This window comes from Calypte anna, chromosome 12 (assembly GCF_003957555.1).
Source record: "Calypte anna isolate BGI_N300 chromosome 12, bCalAnn1_v1.p, whole genome shotgun sequence".
Classification (NCBI taxonomy): Eukaryota; Metazoa; Chordata; class Aves; order Apodiformes; family Trochilidae; genus Calypte; species Calypte anna.
This window is the reverse complement of record NC_044258.1, coordinates 3,745,075-3,763,229: the sequence shown is the minus strand read 5'-3', so window position 1 is coordinate 3,763,229 and position 18,155 is coordinate 3,745,075. Positions and strand designations below refer to the sequence as shown.

The following is an 18,155-nucleotide window of genomic DNA, read 5'->3' as shown; positions in this document are numbered from 1 at the left end:
TCAGTGCTGAGTTCTGTACTGTGTATCAACTGCCAGAGGCAAGAGGGGCTGGAGTTGACTGGTCCAACTGTCAAATCAAACAGAAAAACTGAAGAGTTAGTGTTTTCAGCTTTAAAATGTATTTCACATATGGATGACTAACAAGACACACATGTACACTAACAATAAGCTACTGAACATGCCTCACTATTGTTTTACTTGAGTAATATGAGGGAAAAATAATGTCTTTCATAACAAAAGACCTGCTTGGTCTTAATCTTTAAGACATTTTTTTAGGTTGTAAGTTAGGGCACCAGTCCTGACACATTTCTTCCTATTAGGGGACGGCTTTATAGCTGCAACTGCAATTAAAAATAGCCAAAAGCCCCACATTTTTTCCCCCTAAAATTTATGACTACTTGGCATCCTCCTAGCAAACTTACACAGGTGTTTGTATGCTGCAAAATTTCTAGTCACAGCTAAAAATTAAGTTAGTGGTAGGTGAAGGGGAAGTTTCCATGATGAAATTTTCATCAAACCTTTCTTAATGATGGCACTAGTTTTACTTCCACCTCTTGAAAAAACAGAACAAATTCACTGGTTCTAAGAACCAAGGCAAATACTATACAAAAATTAGTATGAAGCAGGAGCTGTTCTGCTAATTCTAACTTATTAGTTAGAATTAGATTAGTTTACAGCTTGATAACTGTAATGATAAAATACTTAAAATGGGAGATACAATATAGGTAGTAGAATGCAACTTGAAATTAAAAAGTGACTTTCACCCCCTTACAATGACATCTTTGAAACCATTTGGCTACAAAACTTCCCAGATCAGTTCAAGTGCACACATTCAGTCTCAGAGAATTCACCCACTGTTGACAAACCATATGACTCACTGCAGTTCCAGTTAAATTTTAAGTATGAAAAACACATCTTGTCCTTTCAGTAAAACCTTCTGTTCAAAAACATTGACTGTCAAGATACATGTGAAGTGAAAAGCCAGTCAGCATTGTTCAACATAATTTTAATCTTCACTGAGGGAAAATAACAAACATGTTAACACAAACAGAAAATGTTTTGGAAGAGACCATATGGTACTATGACAGGGGTTGAGTTTATAGAAATATCATTTATAGTTTTATAAAAATTACATGAAAGAATAACATCTCAGTAACATCAGACAGCATAGAAAAAATAAATCTCAACATTAGTTGTACTCTGATGGTCCTTCTAGTAAGAAATTTAAAAGTGCTTTTTAGTAACAGTGTTGCAACTCAAGATTAGTGCAATGTGTCAAATCTGGTTGGAAGCAGATATTTATCGCAAATGTGCAAGTTCTTACAATTAGCAAATCCCATCAATCTAAATATTAACACTAAGTGAGGTAAGTATTCTGACTGGAATTAAACATTCCTTAAATAGCTTACACACCAGTTCTACTACATGGAACACACCAGTGTTCCTTCACAGAAAGGCTCAGACTTAACCATGGCATGAAACTTGTACTATCAGTGAAAACATCAAAGTTAAAAAAGCTCATGCAAAACATACAGTGTAATACATCTGTGACCCCCTACTACTATAAGCAGTACCTATTGCAAAAGACACCAACTTAAACAAAACCAAACTTCACAGTTAGTGCACCAAATTTGCTTTTGAATACACGTTTTCATTCCCAAATTTTCCTGGAAGCTCCCATATAAGTTTTACACATTAACTTAATGTAGAAATTTTACTCTGTTTTTAACTGTATGAACAATTAGGTTACAGACTCTGACTGTACAGTTACCCTTCAAGCAAGTGAAACACACAGCACTAATTGGAAATAAAATTTTTAAAAAATTTAAAAATCAAAATCTACTCTTTACTGCTTTATACATGACAACCTGGCAATAATGAAAGATACCTTTTGTTTTTATGTAATATTTTCTGCAAAAATTCTCAGAACTCTAAAATTGGTTTTAATGTTATTGTAGTTTCTGTACTCTGACTTATGAGGCACAGTAACTACAGCCTTTTATGTGCAGGCCTCATTTTGAGAGGAAAATCAGACTGTTAATCCTCATCTCTTATGGTTTGTTTGCATGTGAAGTCAAAGGCATTTCATATTCTATTTCTCAAGGTGTTTATAAGTAGGATTTTAGTCACCATCAACCACAGGAATAATAGTTAATGAGTCTTCATTCTAACAGACTATGGCTTAAAAGCCTACCAACTGAACTGTTTTTAATAGTATTGCACATAACTTTAGTATTAAGCTGACAGGTGAAGCCTGTGCAGAACTTGTTTTTAATAAAATTTCAATAAAAAAGCAATAAATAAAACACAGGATCTAAAAAAGGAAAAGCCTACAATAGATTTAGTGCACATTTCTCCCACCACTGTCCAAACTGCATCATCTGAAATAGGCCTGGGATGGTCTTTGGATACCAACTGCATAGTTCATTACACATAATACACCACCCATGACAATAAGAGAAGCAATTATAGCTTTCTACAGTAATATAAACTGAAAGGCAGTACCCTTGAGCACGTCTCAATTAGCTTAAAAGGATTTGTTGCCTTTGCTCAAGATAGTTTCAGTAGACACAGTTATTCTGTAACAACATATAATCTCTACTGTGTTACTTTACAGATGAGTCTTTTTTAAAATATTCTGTATTAACCCTGGTAACACGGAGATCTTCCTGCTCCCAAACCAGGAAGCTGTTTCCTCAAGTCAGTAACTTGTCATTGCAGTGACAAGTTGCATAAGTCTTTAGCAGAGTCTCTAATCATCTGTTCTACCTTGGGATTTCCAGCTCCACAGGTTGCCTGCTCCTTGTCAATGAGCCCCAGGCTGTGCAAATTGAGGATGGAGTCAGCAATAATCCGTGCTGTCCTCTTCTGGTAGCCTCCAGATGTCACCATCAGGATTGGGATTCTGCGGCTTCTGGCAGCCTTGAACACAACTTCATCCCTCTTCACAATTCCCTGCAGGTTTACAACAGTTACCCCAAAAGTGGTATTAATATAGCTTAGTTCTAGCCTATGGTTAATGTGTTTGAAGTGTTGGATGCTTTATCGGGAATCAGGCTTTTCATTTTACAACAGGAATAAAAAAAAAGAACTTAAAAGTCCTGCTAGCATTATTGTTAAAAAAAAGAAAAAGAAAAATAGCAAAAAATCCTTGACTTGATTTTAGAGGACACAGCGTAAAAGTCTGCAATCAAACTAAAATGATGTATGGCTGAAGGGGAAGCTGCAGAAAATAAGTAATGGCAAATCTATAAAAAGGAAAATAAATTATAAATAATTTCTTACTAATAGAACAAGGATATGAAAGTAAAAAAATGATAGTGCTGACCAAGAGGTGCAGTACTGTCACTGAACACTGTCACTGAGTGACAGCAGAAGTTGGACAACAGAAGAATTCAAGTCTCTATTTTCAAATAAGTACATGTGGGAGAAAGGAGATAATGCAGAAATAAATGAGAATAGAATTAAAATCTACTTTTGTGGGAAAAGCAAAAGCAGAGTTCCAGAGGTATGTAGGAGGCATAAATAATCCATTATGAGTCCTCAAAAAATAAAATCCAATAAAAAACCCCAACACTAACAACATAATAGTTAACAGCTTACAAAAGACAGCTCACAATTTAAGTAACTGCAAGAGCTGGAGAAGGGAAAAGGGATTAAAATGCAACCAAGTACAAAAATTTATTAAGCAGCAGCAAAACCATCACAACAAAACAAATATGCACTACTCAGATTGGTTAGAGGGAGACTAAATACAAAAATAATACCATGCCATCAGAAAAGTCAGACCACAAATAAATGGTAAAGGGAAAGAACAAAATCTAAATGCAGCTGAATAAATATTTTGTAAAATAATGCAACAGTAAATAGCTAATGTATAGTTTGACACAGCTCTCTAAAAGAACAATGGGAATAAGGAACAATAACTGAAAAATAAGGCAAGGGAAACTTAAGAATTATATTAGGAACAGACCCTTAGTGGAAATAACAGGATCACAGAATGAGCTGTACATCCCTTGGGAACCACAGTTCCCAGTTGGATGCAGCAAACATTCTACCACCCAAGAACTGGAAGCAGTCCCCATGCTCATAGCAGCCCAACTGCCTCATCCCTGCTCCAGCACCTCTAGTGGTTCAGCCTGGAAGAACTAAAGAGGAAAAACCAAGGGCTTGTGCCAGCATTTGTGTGTTACCAAGGAAGAAAACTCAGATGAAAATAACAGCCTGATACAACAGTCCCCACCTACACACACAGGTGAGAGGGACTTCTCTGCTACATCCTGAGTATTCTGGCTGTACCCTCAAGCACTAAGAAACCATCACTTAGGGCACTCAGAGAAGGCCTAACTTTGAGTAGAATTTTAAAGATTTTAAAACATGAATGAAGGATTGAAGATTGGATTAATGAACCTTGAAGAGGTTAATTATCCAGGCTCAGTGCCTTCAGTTTCAGTCTGCTCAGTAGCCTGGGATTTTATGCTTGGTTAAACACGCCATTCAGATCAGAGAGACAAGAAATGCTGCAGAAAAAAAATGCAGGAGCTCCAGAAACCTGTTCTCCATCAGGCACCTGAGCACTGGTTGCACAGAGAAATGGCACTCTCTGCTTTTCATCTCTACCTGTGAGCAGAAGAATCATTTCACCTCTCTATTTTACCTCTCTTTCCCCCACTTTGTGTCTCTTTGCCTATACAGCACCCAACAGGGTATTGCAACTAATTTTCCTTGCCAGTTAACACTGCTTCTCTAACGGCAGAAAACATTTTGAAAGGAGACATCTTAAAGTATTCCGCATCTGCCACTAGCTTCTATTTCTCTTGGTGGTGGCTGCTTTTCCCTAAATGAGATCTCACACTTCAGAGCATATCCTCTCCAAAGCCAAATCCAAACTAGTCCAAGCCCTTCAGCTCTTCCTGTCTCCACAGAGGCTTTTCCACAGCCAAGGAAACAAAATCTGGAGATTCAAAGGAGCTCCTGAGCCATGACACCTTGAGTCTGTCAGGGAATTTTCAGACAGTCAGCAGCAAAAAGGGGACTCAGAGACAGTAAGAATGAGGAAATACATAAGAGAGCCAACAAAACCCAGCAAGGAACTACAGCGCTGTGTAAGAGGAGGCATCTGTGATCTAAAATACCACTACACAGAATTAAACCTGAACAGACTGAGTGATGGGTCATCTAGAAGGGAAACCAAGAGCTTACAAATCAAGAAAGTATTTTTTCTAATTGAACTGGTGGACACTCAGAGAGAACCAAATGTGAAAACAGGAGAGACAGAACCAAGGAACTATTAGAGAAGGAACCATTACCAGAGGAAAAACCAGATCTGTAAATTTTTCCTTATTTTGAGAAAGTGGGAGGTGAAGACTTCCATGAAGCTATACAGCTATATCAAAATTTAAAGCTGGCGCTAAACTAGGGAGAGAAGATAACCTGAACTGAAAAAGGGTAATGGTATTTGCAGAGAAGAGAATGTAAAGGGAAAATCCATTCATTTGCTAAGAATACAGAGCCAGACTGCACAAAATTGCTAGAACTGGAAGAGAAGATCAGTTTTAAACAGCTGGGAGTGCTACAGAGGAAATTAAGTATAAGATACATACTGGGAGCAGGTGACAAAAGAAATATATAACCAAATAGGTTGTGAGGGTAAAAGAAGCAAAGAAAGAATGAACCAAACAGGGAAAATAGGAGTCAGGTGAAGTGTGAAAATACACACCTCTGTGTCACCTCTGTTTGGATGCTCAAAATCTGTGTCATTTCACAAGAAGATGAATGATACTGGAACAGGCACCCAAAACCCAAAAATATTTATAGAGTCAAGAAGAGAAAAAATTAAAAAAAATAGATGGTGAGAGAGAAAGGGAGCTGCATGTAATAGGAAAGTGCTCTGCTTCAGTGGAAAGCATTCACCTTCTATTCACCTAACAAACTGCCACATTGAGCAGTGCAAGTCTGTAGGTATTTTGGTATCATACAAACCTGAGGAGAAATAGCAAGTCCTCCCAATGGATCACCATCCAGAATATCTGTCCCAGCATTATAAACAATGATGTCAGGTTTTAACTCATTTAATGCTCCTTCCACCTGAGTATGAACCTTCTGAAGATATTCTGTGTCCTCTGTACCCCACTCTAATTCCACCTTGCGTTTTATGGCACCTAAAAAGAGAAAATGTTTCAATGGTACTGAATAAAGAAAGCATTGCTTTAAAAGAAAATGCAGGACTTAGGTAAGCAAGAGAAAGAGATAACATTTCTGAAAATGTTGTAAATGTGCTACATTTTCACAGATCCTTGAATTAAAGAAAATTATTCAACTACTTGCTTTCTCAGCAAACATAAGCAAAATGACCTTGGAAAAAATTCCATCAAAGAGAGAAAACTGGATGCAGGGCTGGGAAGTGGGGGAATAAAATGAGCAGAAAATGTTACTGAAAAGCAGCTGATCTACATACATATCTATTTATCAACTGAAGAAATCAAAGAAAATTATTAACTTTAAAGTAACTTAATAAAGCATAAGGAGAAGAAAACACTGAATTTCTATTGCAGAGAAACACTTTGGGGAAAAAAAACAAAAAACCAAGATAAATATCATTGAGACAGACTATTAAGATGTTTTATTTTTATCACTGTGCTCCAAACTTAACAGCAAGGGATCATGAATTTATGTGAACTGCTTTATGAATGTATAACAAGATTCAGCTTTGCCCCAAGCATTTTCAATGTAATGTTCTTACCCTGTAATCCAACCAGAAGAACAAATATCTATTCTTAATTTAAATCAAATTATTTCTAATGCTTGTAATAAAGCATTAGAAGTAGAAAAGGAAGATTGAGAAGACAGAGGGAAGAAAGCCAAGGTTATGCAGCTTAGCTTTGGGTGCTTTTGCACAGGTATGTCTAACTCTAAACCTGAATTATTAAAATCAGTGTCAGAGGTTGTTGCTAGGTATGACTTCTACCTCACCATACCCTAGGTCTTCAATGACTTGGAGGCTTAAATCTCAAGTGTGGATTCAGCACCCACCACGTGTGCATGAGTGCATTCAACACAAGACAATACTTAGATGGACACTTTTTTTCTGCCTTCATCCTTGCTCAACATTAGTGTTCTTTTTCTTTCCCCCATTTTATTGCATGAATACTTGCAAAGATATCTGCTTATTATATCTTTCTGGAATTCTTTTATCGTTATATAAATGTTCATGTAGGTCTGCACAGCTGTGGTCTTCTGAACACCACTCAGAGCCCCTTCAGGGTAAAGAATCTGCTAGCTGGAGAGAACTTTAGGGAGGGAGGTAAACACAACAGCATGGGGAACAAATAAGTATTCTTCTGATGAAGCCATAAAAAAAGTCAAGATGATCATGAATAAAACTCCATGCCTCTGCAGGTCTTTTGTCTTCAACTCTAAAAAAAACAGAGTTGCAGCTGGTAGTAACGGTGCAGGGACACACCTGATGATGGCCTTTTGTCTGTCTCTTGCTAATGAGTGAACATACCTCTCCAGCTTTTAAAACAGACAAGATGACACTCAGACCAACAGCAAAACATATTTTTATAAGGCCTGAACTTTGAGTTTCAGCTGTCAGCTTCTCATGCTTACCCTTCAGGAACTAGTTCTTTTACCCATCCATCTTGTACTTTCCCTTCCTAAGCTTCTGTGTAATTCCAAACTGCTTCCCCCCAGGAACTCAATGTGCTTGTGGCTAAGTACTAGCTAAAGTTAGCAAAGTCTGTCTTTTTTTTTTTTTTTCCTGATGAAGGGCAAAAAAATGTACAGAAGAGACTCCTGTAATGAAGCATGGACAAAATGAGTAAGACGTCCAGGGAAACAGTGATCAGTTAGAATTTACTCTAAAGATTCAAACTATCAGGTTCAAGCTTTTACCTCCCTTCAAAAAGATGTCCCCTCTGATCTCCTCTTTGTCTGGTCCCCTAGCACTACAAAGTAGAAAGAATTTAGTCACTGAAGTCCTGCTTAGACACCCTTAGGAAAATTACATCTTCACATGCCTTTGGTCATGGCTTTCTGCACCTTCTGCTTCACCTGTAGCAAGGGAAGAGCAGTACTCCCAGCTTCCCAGGAGAGGGGAGAGGTCACTATTTCATATTTGCTAAAAAGGGCTTACTCTGCTTTGGTCTTAATTCATCTGTTCAAAAAGTTATTTGATATACAAATAAAGGGATATTTATCTTAGGAAAAAAAATAAACTCCTTCATTTTCTTACAATTCTTCTGCTTTCAGACATACCCTGCTTTAAATGCTCCATTTTCTAGCTTAATACTATGACATACATACACTATGACTTTCAAAATCTTTCCTACATAAACAGAAGTACAAAGAACCTAATTCTTGCCAAGAATCCAAAATAAGTAGGCTTTTCAAAATGACAGCACCAGTGAAGGAATTCAACAGCAAAACATCTTCCCCATCATTCAGTTAATAAATTAAGCCCATAATAAATGACAGTGTAACAGAATCAAAGATCAAATAAGCTTTGGGCTTTTGCATTCCAATTCAACCATTTTCAAAAGCCCATTAATTAATTGTGACAGGTCACCAGACAATAGGCACAGCAGGGAAAAACAAACAACAAGAACAAAAAACCCAGCCACCAGACATTTGTATGACTTGTTACACATCTTGTTTTCCAGAGGCTTACCAAACAAGTTTTATTGGAAAGATAACACGTAGGTATGTTATAAAGTATAACTTTCAAAATAGCATGTTTTTCTACATGGTATTGTCTTAGTCAATTATTTTATAAATTTAGTATAAGGGAAAGATTAAATTCTAACAGTTAACTTCAAATTAAAAGGGTTATTTAACTCACTGCTCTAAGAATGGCATGAGCTTCTGAATGGGCTGCTGACAAAGGCCACCTAATACCACACCCTGCATTCCAGATTCATTCCAAAAGTGAGGGAAAACACTACAGTATTAGCATTATTATAACATATTACTGTGATCATTGAAACTTGTATGTTCAGTGTGAAATTAAAAAAAAATAGCTAGTTAACATTGTTGCAAGGAAAGTTAGTAGTAAATGAAGTTATTCAGCAACATAGTAGGTCTTTTATATTTTGGAATATGAATTTCAATGATACATACGTTTAGCAAACCCATCCCCTGGGTAAATGTATCTGTTGTATGCATCCATAATATACACCCGCTGGTCATCCATAAAGTCCCTCTCATGGCCATTTCCCTGAAAGAAATTTACAGTTAGCTACTCCTAGCACACTGACATAGAACTAAACAATCTGCAAGATCTAAAACAGTTAAGACTAAAAAGACCCAATATTTAAAATTCCTGTGTCGTTCTCTTATTTATAGTCCTGAAGGTTATTTTTGAGGTGTAGAGCTTTGAGGGCTTTGACAGGACCAGTCTGAAGACTGCAGGTATTATCAAAATCAACATCTTTATATCTCTGGGAAGGTAATTATCACACTTCTCATTGTCCATCTAAGAAAAATAAATGAAAACTAGAAGCTAATTGTTTAATGACAAAGAGCGACCATCAGGACCAAATATCTCATCTTCCATTTGTGTAAAAAAAGTCACTTTCAACTGCTGCAGGAATACTCATGGTTTTACACAAGGATTAATAAATATACAGCAGATTATAGCTCCTCTAATAATTCAAATCTCGGTGAATTAAGTAATCCCTGGAAAGTTCACAAAGACTAAAGACCCAAAAATTTAACACCAGAGATTTCTTACAAAAAATTTATATATTTATATATTCAACCCAATATTGGGTGTAAAAACTGATGATCAAGAGAAAACTCAGATTCTGAATATTTTACTCTCCTCCATCTCTGAATTTAATGGTTTCCTTTTCACTCTCATTTAGACTCTGTTCTACTAGTATAAGAATTATCTTTTCATATCAATCACTAAGATTATCCTGTTGAAATCAGTGTATCATTCAAGAACCCTGACCATATTTTCCCAGAATTTAATTTCAACTACAGAAACAGGCTTTCCCTGTTGGGGATGGGTAACTTAATTAAGATGTTAAGTTAAGATGGGTAACTTAATTACAGAAGATGTAATTTACATCCCTGGACAGCTAAGCTGTTTCTTCTCCAATTTCTACTAGAAACAAACAAATAGAAAAACCAAAAAAGAATCACTGGGCTAAAGCTAGTCAGTGTGGGTGAAAAAGGGAATGGGAATCATGAGACTTGCATTTCTTTATGCTAAACTACAGCAATTCCTACTTTTTCAGAACTTTTCATCCATAGATAAACAGTTCCTGATCAGAAATATAAGAATCTGAGCCTCTGGGTGAGCTACTTTGAGGTGAAACTCCCCAATGCACCAAGAACTGGAACTCTTACAAGATGAGACTATCTGCTGACTTAAAAAGGATCTACTGAGCTACTACTTCAGACCACTCTCATTCCCCAAAGAAAGGAAACAAAAGCGTGACTTAGTGTGCAGAGTGAGATTACCAGCATGATACCTGAAAATAAAAATACATTCCAAGAAGTTTTTGGCAATCAAAACAAAAAACACCCCTAAAAAGCACACACACAAAACCCCCACGCCCTAACAGAGACGGTTCAAGAGAATCATGAAAACAAAACATTTTTCCATTGCATAATCTGTATCCTTATTTCATGGTAATTTTTTGATGTCTAACTTGCAGATAAGAAAAATTATAGAAGATGGAAGACTGGCAGCCATTAGGCTTCCTCGTTGCCATGAGGCTACTTAAAAAGGGTCTATTTACACATAATGAATTCTCTTCAATGCTTCAGACTGGACATTATTTTTTTGCATTAACTGCTTCTCTAAAAATCCATTTCCCTTCTTTCAGGAATTCTTGTGGAAATCCCACTAGAGATGAGATTTGTTCTCAGTGCCCACAGTAAATCACTTCACCAGGTAAAAACTAATGGATTCTTCACTTCATTAGCCTGAAGTCAGGCTGCCATTAAAACACTGAAGGACAAATTCTTCCCCTGCAAAGGCTGCTACAATGATCACACATGCCGAACTAACTGTAATTCTGTTTTAAGAGTCTTGTTTCTTCTGAGATACTGATCTGCTCTGGACACTTCTGCCTTGAATCAGTGTGTAACAAACTTATTTTAAATCTAACCACATGATGGGGCTACAGTTCAGTTTAATTTTATTTAACTGCTGTTAACAGCACTTTGGACTGTAAAATAATTAAGCAACTAAACTGTTCCCAGTTTCCATCATTTTGATGAACTTTGTATTCTGTTATTTGGTGGTTTAGAGAAAGTTGACAGCTAGAAAAAGGAGGATTTACCAGGCATTTGTATTTCAAGAAAAGTATCTGCAGCACTGAATATGGGTAAGCTACTCACCTGATGAGCATCCAGATCAATAATTGTGGCTTTAGACACCCCTTGTACTCTTTCAAATAAGAACTGGACATACAAACAAAGAAAAAGATGGTGAAAATTACCAAGTTAGGTGGCAAATTAATCATAGAGTGGTCTAGGTAAGTAGGGACCTTAGAGATCATCTACTCCAACCTCCCTGCCATGGAGGGAGGGGACATGCCATAGGCAGGGACAGCCCTCAAGGTTGTTCAAGGCCTCATTCAAGCTAGATGAAGTTAACAATAATCTGAAGGCTTGACCCTTGCACAGTACATTACTGTTCTGATCTCAGTGTAGCATGTGTCTGTTCATTTCATTCACCAATGAACTTAATGACAAAAGCTCTAGTTATTTCATACAAAATATGCTTGTGATCATCCAGTAAAAAACTTACACAATCCCATCAGATGACATGCATGAGATGTGCTTTCCAGAGTCATCTGTACCTACCAGTAGAGAGAGTTGGTGAAGAAGGAAGAATTTCTACTCATCTCCTCATTCTCCCCCAAAGTACCAGACACAACCCATGGTTAAAGCATCCCACACTAACTTGCCCAGCAGGCCCCAGGAGTGGCACTGAATAATGTACTGGAGTCCAAGGTAATAAACCCTGTGGTAGTGACGCCAGCTCTTTCAGGTGAGCTGGCACATCTCTGCATCCTGCAGCAGCCAAGGGACAGGCCCAGTGAGGGACTGTAAAGCTCTTGGAGGCACTGGTGCTGTCAGAGGCTGGAGTGGGACCAAGGACAGCCCAGAAACTGTGGGCTGGGACAGGGTGAAGCAAAAGGTGCTCCCCAGCCATCACTGAGGAGAGACAAGCAGTAGCACAAGTGAGGTTTATAAGCAGGAAGGGAGAAACACTCCCCTGTGAGAGCATCCCACTGTACGAGCATCAAACCCACCATTTAGGAAAAGCTGCAGTAGGGAATGTATGCATTAAAGTCCCTTCTAGTATCAGAATTAATTTTTTATTCCATGTCTGTAAAAAATAACTATCTTCTAATTCTTTGAGTTACCATCTGCAACACAGACATGGTAAAACCCAAAGGTTGTGTACTAACTGTAACCCACTCTAATATCTCGATCTGTATTTTAATGACAGGGAAAATACACCACTGTAGATTACTTTTCTGTAAATTACCATGTACATAAATTATGATGTTATGTCATACAGTGTGCTGCAATCATTAGAGCTCTTTTCTGTTTGATTGCTGATACTTTATAAATACTCTAGTGTACAAATATACCATAGTACATTTGATAAAAATAAGCCCTAATTGCAGAAAGCTCTTACTTCAGCCTCTCAGCAGCTAAATACCAAATGTATTCATTCACATTCAGTGATTATTTTTGAGACATTCACGTTTTTATTCATGAATTTGAACCACTCTGAGCACTGTATAGTGCAGCTTGATTCAGAGAGAGCATTTCTGTCTCTGTATCAGTCCTGATTGTAACCACTGAAACACATGTGGAATTTTCAGGTTTAACTGCAAGGCTAGGATAATTGCCACTGAGGGTATTAAAAGACAATCTGGTGTGATTTTGAGGATTTTTTTTGAAGGAAGACATTATTAATGCACTCCAGTGGTGCATATTTATATTCATCATTCTGACTCCTGCAACTCTTCCCTTCTACTTAACAAAACTGTATACACATGATGTTTTACAGCATCAAGTGCCACACCATTTCCCCATTCCTACCCATGTACAGATGGCTTTATTTTCTCCTATTGAGATGCAAATTAGTCCTTATGAATTTGTAAATTTTTTTTTTCCATTTGGAAAATTGTAGAAAATCCTGGCTTTAGGGCACTTCTTACCTTTATAGCCAGTGTGATATCAGCGTATGCACAAAATCCTCCACCTTTATCACTGGAACAGTGATGGAAACCACCTCCTAAACATAAAGATGTTGAAAAGGTGAAAAGCCAGATACTAAGGAACAAGGGTGGATTTTGCAAAGAGACAGAGGTCACTTACATGTCAAGAACTTTTTTTCTTTAAGAATACTGTGCCTAGAGCTGTTAAACCCCAAGCTGGCAACAGAAAGTATCTCACAGGGCTTCTGCACATACCTTATGTGTGGCCTACTAGACCATTAGGCAAAGGACCTCTGCAGGTGCCCAAATTAAAGGGGAGTGTCCCTGTCATCTAGCAGCCACCCTCTGAACTGAGTAATGAACATTGTCACACACAGTGCCTCCATGGTAGAGCACAGGGCTTGGGAAGTTCAGCTCCCCCATGCAGGTTGGAGCTGCATTGTTAACACTGCAGGTCAAGGTGGAAAGGACATGTGGAAAGATCTACAGGGTCAGAAAAACACCACACTGAGAACTATGATGTTATTATTTGCACATGACATTGCCTTCTGCAAACACCCAGACCAGGAGACACTTTAAGAACTCCTCTTTAACACACAAACAGATTCACTCCTTACATGAAAAAAGAACTTGGACATCTCGCCCCTCCCCAAACTTATTTTTTGTATAATAAACCACAACAATTTACTGTAAAACCCACTACAAATATACAAGAAAGAAACTGAACAGGCTCACTTTATGTATCAGTAAATATGACAGGGGTTTGTTTTTAAGCAGACATTAATTTTTAATATTGGATATTCACTTTGCAGAAGATGTGTACAAGAAATAACAGAAAAGTCTCAGAATTGACAAGCTTTATGAAAACAAGCTACATCTTACATGACACAAAATAGTGTTTCAATAGTTTACTGGTTTGACATTGCTATTTGCTATGAGGAGAGCAGCTCTATACTCACTACATTCTTCTCAAAAACTGCACAGTCAAAAATAGACACTAACTGGCACAGCCCTGCCCTGCAGCACAACAACCAGACCCTTTGGCTCGCAAAATACATAAATCAGCTGATGAGAGCACCTATGAAATTATTTTATAATTTAATGGAATCAAAGATTTTTAAATCATTTACTCCAAATATTCTTTTTTTTTTCAATCCAAACACCTTTCATTACATATATCATATATGGCTATTTGTTTTGGTTTTTTTTTTCCAAAAAAATATTATTTAATTATAATAGTACAATAAGGGTAAAAGTAGATGAGAAAACAAATCTAGTACTGCTTTGCATTTTGTATCATTAAATGCACTCCATCTGTACTTACCCACATTGATTGCCCAGCCTCTATCAACAGCAAGTTTTCCTGCCTTAAGAAAATTACAATGAGAACTTCATGAATGAACAAGGCAACTGTTCAGCATTCCACCCCCAAATGAAACCCTTGGTGTTCAGACACATCCACTGAATTATCATCAGATGCTTTAGTACTGCAGGTCATTCTGAATCATACCTCTGAATACAGCCCACACAAAACTATCCTCAGCATAATTACCTGATTTAAAACATTTGCTCTCTCATCTGTATTTCATTCCCTGGCAGTCCAACAGATCTAAAACTAAAATGTCCTTTACGGAGATGAATACTGACCCTCTCCAAGCAAATGAAATAGGGAATGTACCACTGTTGGTAACAGCAAAAAAATGAGCAAGAGCCTCCTAATACACTTCCTCTTTATGTAAAAACAGGAGACAAGCAAGCTCAAAATTCTGAAAATAGAGATTAATAGAGATTAGTTTCATCTAGGGGTGGGGACAGAAAAATGCAAAAGAAAAGTCCTGGCACTTCTTTTGTTTTTAAAATTATGAAACATGCATAGTATAGAATACTTCTAAACTTTTTCCTTCCAATACAGAGAAAACTGTGCCTGTATCTCTACTTCAAATGCAAATAGTACTCAGGGAAGGGAATCCTGATAGACAGGGGATACACAGGGTTTAAATGATAAAATTTTAGTTAATATTAAATGTCATGGTCAAAATAGAAGATATTACTAGCTATAAATAAAAAATAAAAAAGTAAAACCTCATTATTCCTTTCCATAATCATGAAAAGAACACAGTGTACACCATACACAAAAGGAAGTTTGGGCAGTTGAGAATCTTTCAGCACCAATGTTTATATTTGAAAAGGCATAATTTACTATTAAGAAAACATCATCTTGTTATGAACACACTAACTTATACAAATTACATCTTGAGAAAGGACTGCAGTTTCTGAAGTATAAAACCCATTAAGTCATAGGGAAAGCACATTATGTGTGCTTCAGCATACCTTCCAGGGATTCCTCACCAAGGCACAATCTTCCTATGTTGCTTTAAAAAAAATTTAAAAGTACAGAAACTCAACTGGAATTTTTACAACAAAGAGGACCATCAGGAATAGAAGATTGTACTTCTGACTTGTACACTACAAATGTTATTGTCTGATGAATCAAAACTACTTTCAAAGGATATACCTATTTGCCCATAATGAAAGATTTTAAAAGGTGAAAATAATCACATGTGGCATCAAGATCAACCCAAGAGTGACCAGTGATGTCATTTGTATTTCAGGACACATGATACCAAGACAGAACTGACAGCTAGTGGCTCTCTCTTTTCCATCACCCTGGTTATAACTAGTGAAAGCACACTTATGAAATAAAGATAACACAAGCATCAGTGAAAATCATCACAAATCACATAAAAGTACCAACTAGTTAGAAACAACTTGAAGCAGATTTTACATATGTGAACTGTCAAAACCCTTAAGAAATACCTAAGGTAGAATATTAGGAGCCTTTAGACTCCTCCTAGTTATTTTTCCTTTCTGCCACTTCCTTCATCCCTCATTACTACTGTACAGAAGGGCAGCACAGCTACAGCAGGAGAAGACCCTGCCTCTCCTGTTCAGAGAGAACTTTGCAGACCAAAACAACCAAGTGAGTGCAGGCAGAAACATGGCAGAAGTGAGAACTGAGCAGGAGTCTGAAGTGATGCTGAAGGACTCAGAAGCAGCAGAATGGAGCTGCTACTTTGTGAGCAACAAGCAAAACATTTTTAAGCCCCTTGAGCTATATGAACCACCACAAAACCAGAAAAAAGTGGAAGTACCCCCAACCTTCCCAGCAGTCCACTAAAAGCAAGATGAGAATGCAGTTATCATGAAAACCAGTTTAGTGTTACTTCCAGCTCCTGCTGGTAATCTGCCAGAAGCAAATATTCCCAGTAGTTTATGCCTGTTTGCATTAGGGAGGTGCAGGGTGTTTCACTATTATCTCCACCTTTGCCAGTTAGCACTTTCTGTAGGAGACAGCACTTTTGGTAGACACCTTATTACCATAATCCAACAAGCCTAATGATTTGGCAGAACCTACCCATGTTCTTTCCCAGCTCATACTCTTAAGTTGTCCTTAAAGGCTTTCAATAGTTTATCTGGTTTTCTCATGTTTTGTCAGAATTTCAGGCTTCAACAAAATCATCAGACATCGCACTGTACAAACACTTTCACCTGTTTCCTTACCTCACTGTTCTTTGATTTTGAATAACATGTACATCCAGGGGACAGGACAACACAAGAAAATTAGACTAGAGTTAGGAAATGGGATTTCAGAGGTGAGAACAATAGTTGTAGAAACAGAGGCCAAGGCAGGCAAGATACATACAGCTTTTATTTTGAAATAAAGTGACATTTATCACACACAAACCTGAATTAAAACCAGACTGAGCAGCCTGAAAGCATACTTACACATGATAAATGTCACAGGACTTGCTATTAACCTAATGATTTAGAAAGAAACAACTGTCCATTTTTATTTAACAGCTCAGAGCAATAAGCAGTATTAACTTGCTTCACACAGACAATTTCATTATCAGGGAGGGGAAGTTTTGATCCTTCCCTCTATGATCTCCAAAAAGAAGAAACCTTGATTTCAGTGCACAGATTACTAAGTACCTACATTCCTGTTCACAGAAATGGAAAACTACCTCTTAGCTTATTTCTTGAAATAATGTCCTTAATTTATCATTCATTTTTGGCTTTCCAGTCTCCCTCACTCAGTATCTAGTGGCTGCAATATTCTCATATTTGGCACAAATGTGCCCTGGAAGGTTTGCTAACCCACAGAATAATGTTCTTCAGTAACTGGCTTCACATAGAAAAAAAAAGCAATATGGGTTTCTTTGCTTTTCACATGCACCCACTGTAACAGCTGCCTTCAGGAACAGCAGCTAAAATGCAAAGATCCATTTATACCATAATATTAATGACTTCAGAGAGGATTATTTATCTTCTATTTATAAAACTGCTACAGCTCAGTGCCTGCAAAGAGAGTTCAGGATTGCTACCATCTTCTCCCAGCACCATGCTGTACAGTGTATAAACATCTGGCTCTAGTATGACAAGGAATAATAAAAAGGGCAAAAAAGGTTCCATGAGTTACTGATATACAATTAAGAAGGCATCTTTCTCTCAATGCATGGTTTAAGTAGCCCATTCCTGGCTCCAGCTCTTCACTGTTGTCTTTCCTCCTACTTCCTCAACACCTCAACTGGCAGTTCTCAGGCAAAATTCAATGTCTGGCAACACACAGCTCTCCTGACCACAGCACTCATTTAACTGATTAGAAAACAATTCTGCTAAAGCAAAAGCAGCTACCTCTTGCTCGAGTTCAGCTGAGCTGCTCAGACAGTATTTACAGCAGGAGCAGATAAACCAACTTTTATTATTAAAATGAGCTAGGCAATACCATTTTTAAATTTAAACACTTACCTAGTCTCAAGAGCAACCAAACCATGCACCTCTTCCCTTGCAGTACCAGAGCCATTCAGAAAATATGTGCTCTAAAAATACTTTTTATATTATCAGTTTTGAAACCTCTCCTTCCTACAATTCACCTGTATTTGAACCTTGTTCAAAACT

At 37.4% G+C, this 18,155-nt stretch overlaps 1 protein-coding gene across 2 annotated transcripts in view; it reads right to left on the bottom strand.

The window, feature by feature from the left end:
* Positions 1 to 989: 989 nt before the first annotated feature.
* Positions 990 to 18,155, bottom strand: part of HDAC11 (histone deacetylase 11) — a 28,677-nt gene continuing 11,511 nt past the window's right edge. For both annotated transcript variants that reach the window (XM_030458720.1, XM_030458721.1), the window contains exons 5-10: positions 14,521 to 14,563; positions 13,197 to 13,273; positions 11,356 to 11,418; positions 9,121 to 9,217; positions 5,983 to 6,161; positions 990 to 2,955 (exon numbers count right to left, since the gene is read on the bottom strand). In XM_030458720.1, coding sequence (XP_030314580.1) covers positions 2,713 to 2,955; positions 5,983 to 6,161; positions 9,121 to 9,217; positions 11,356 to 11,418; positions 13,197 to 13,273; positions 14,521 to 14,563 — 702 coding nt within the window. In that variant the 3' untranslated portion in view covers positions 990 to 2,712. The remainder of the gene's footprint in view (positions 2,956 to 5,982; positions 6,162 to 9,120; positions 9,218 to 11,355; positions 11,419 to 13,196; positions 13,274 to 14,520; positions 14,564 to 18,155) is intronic.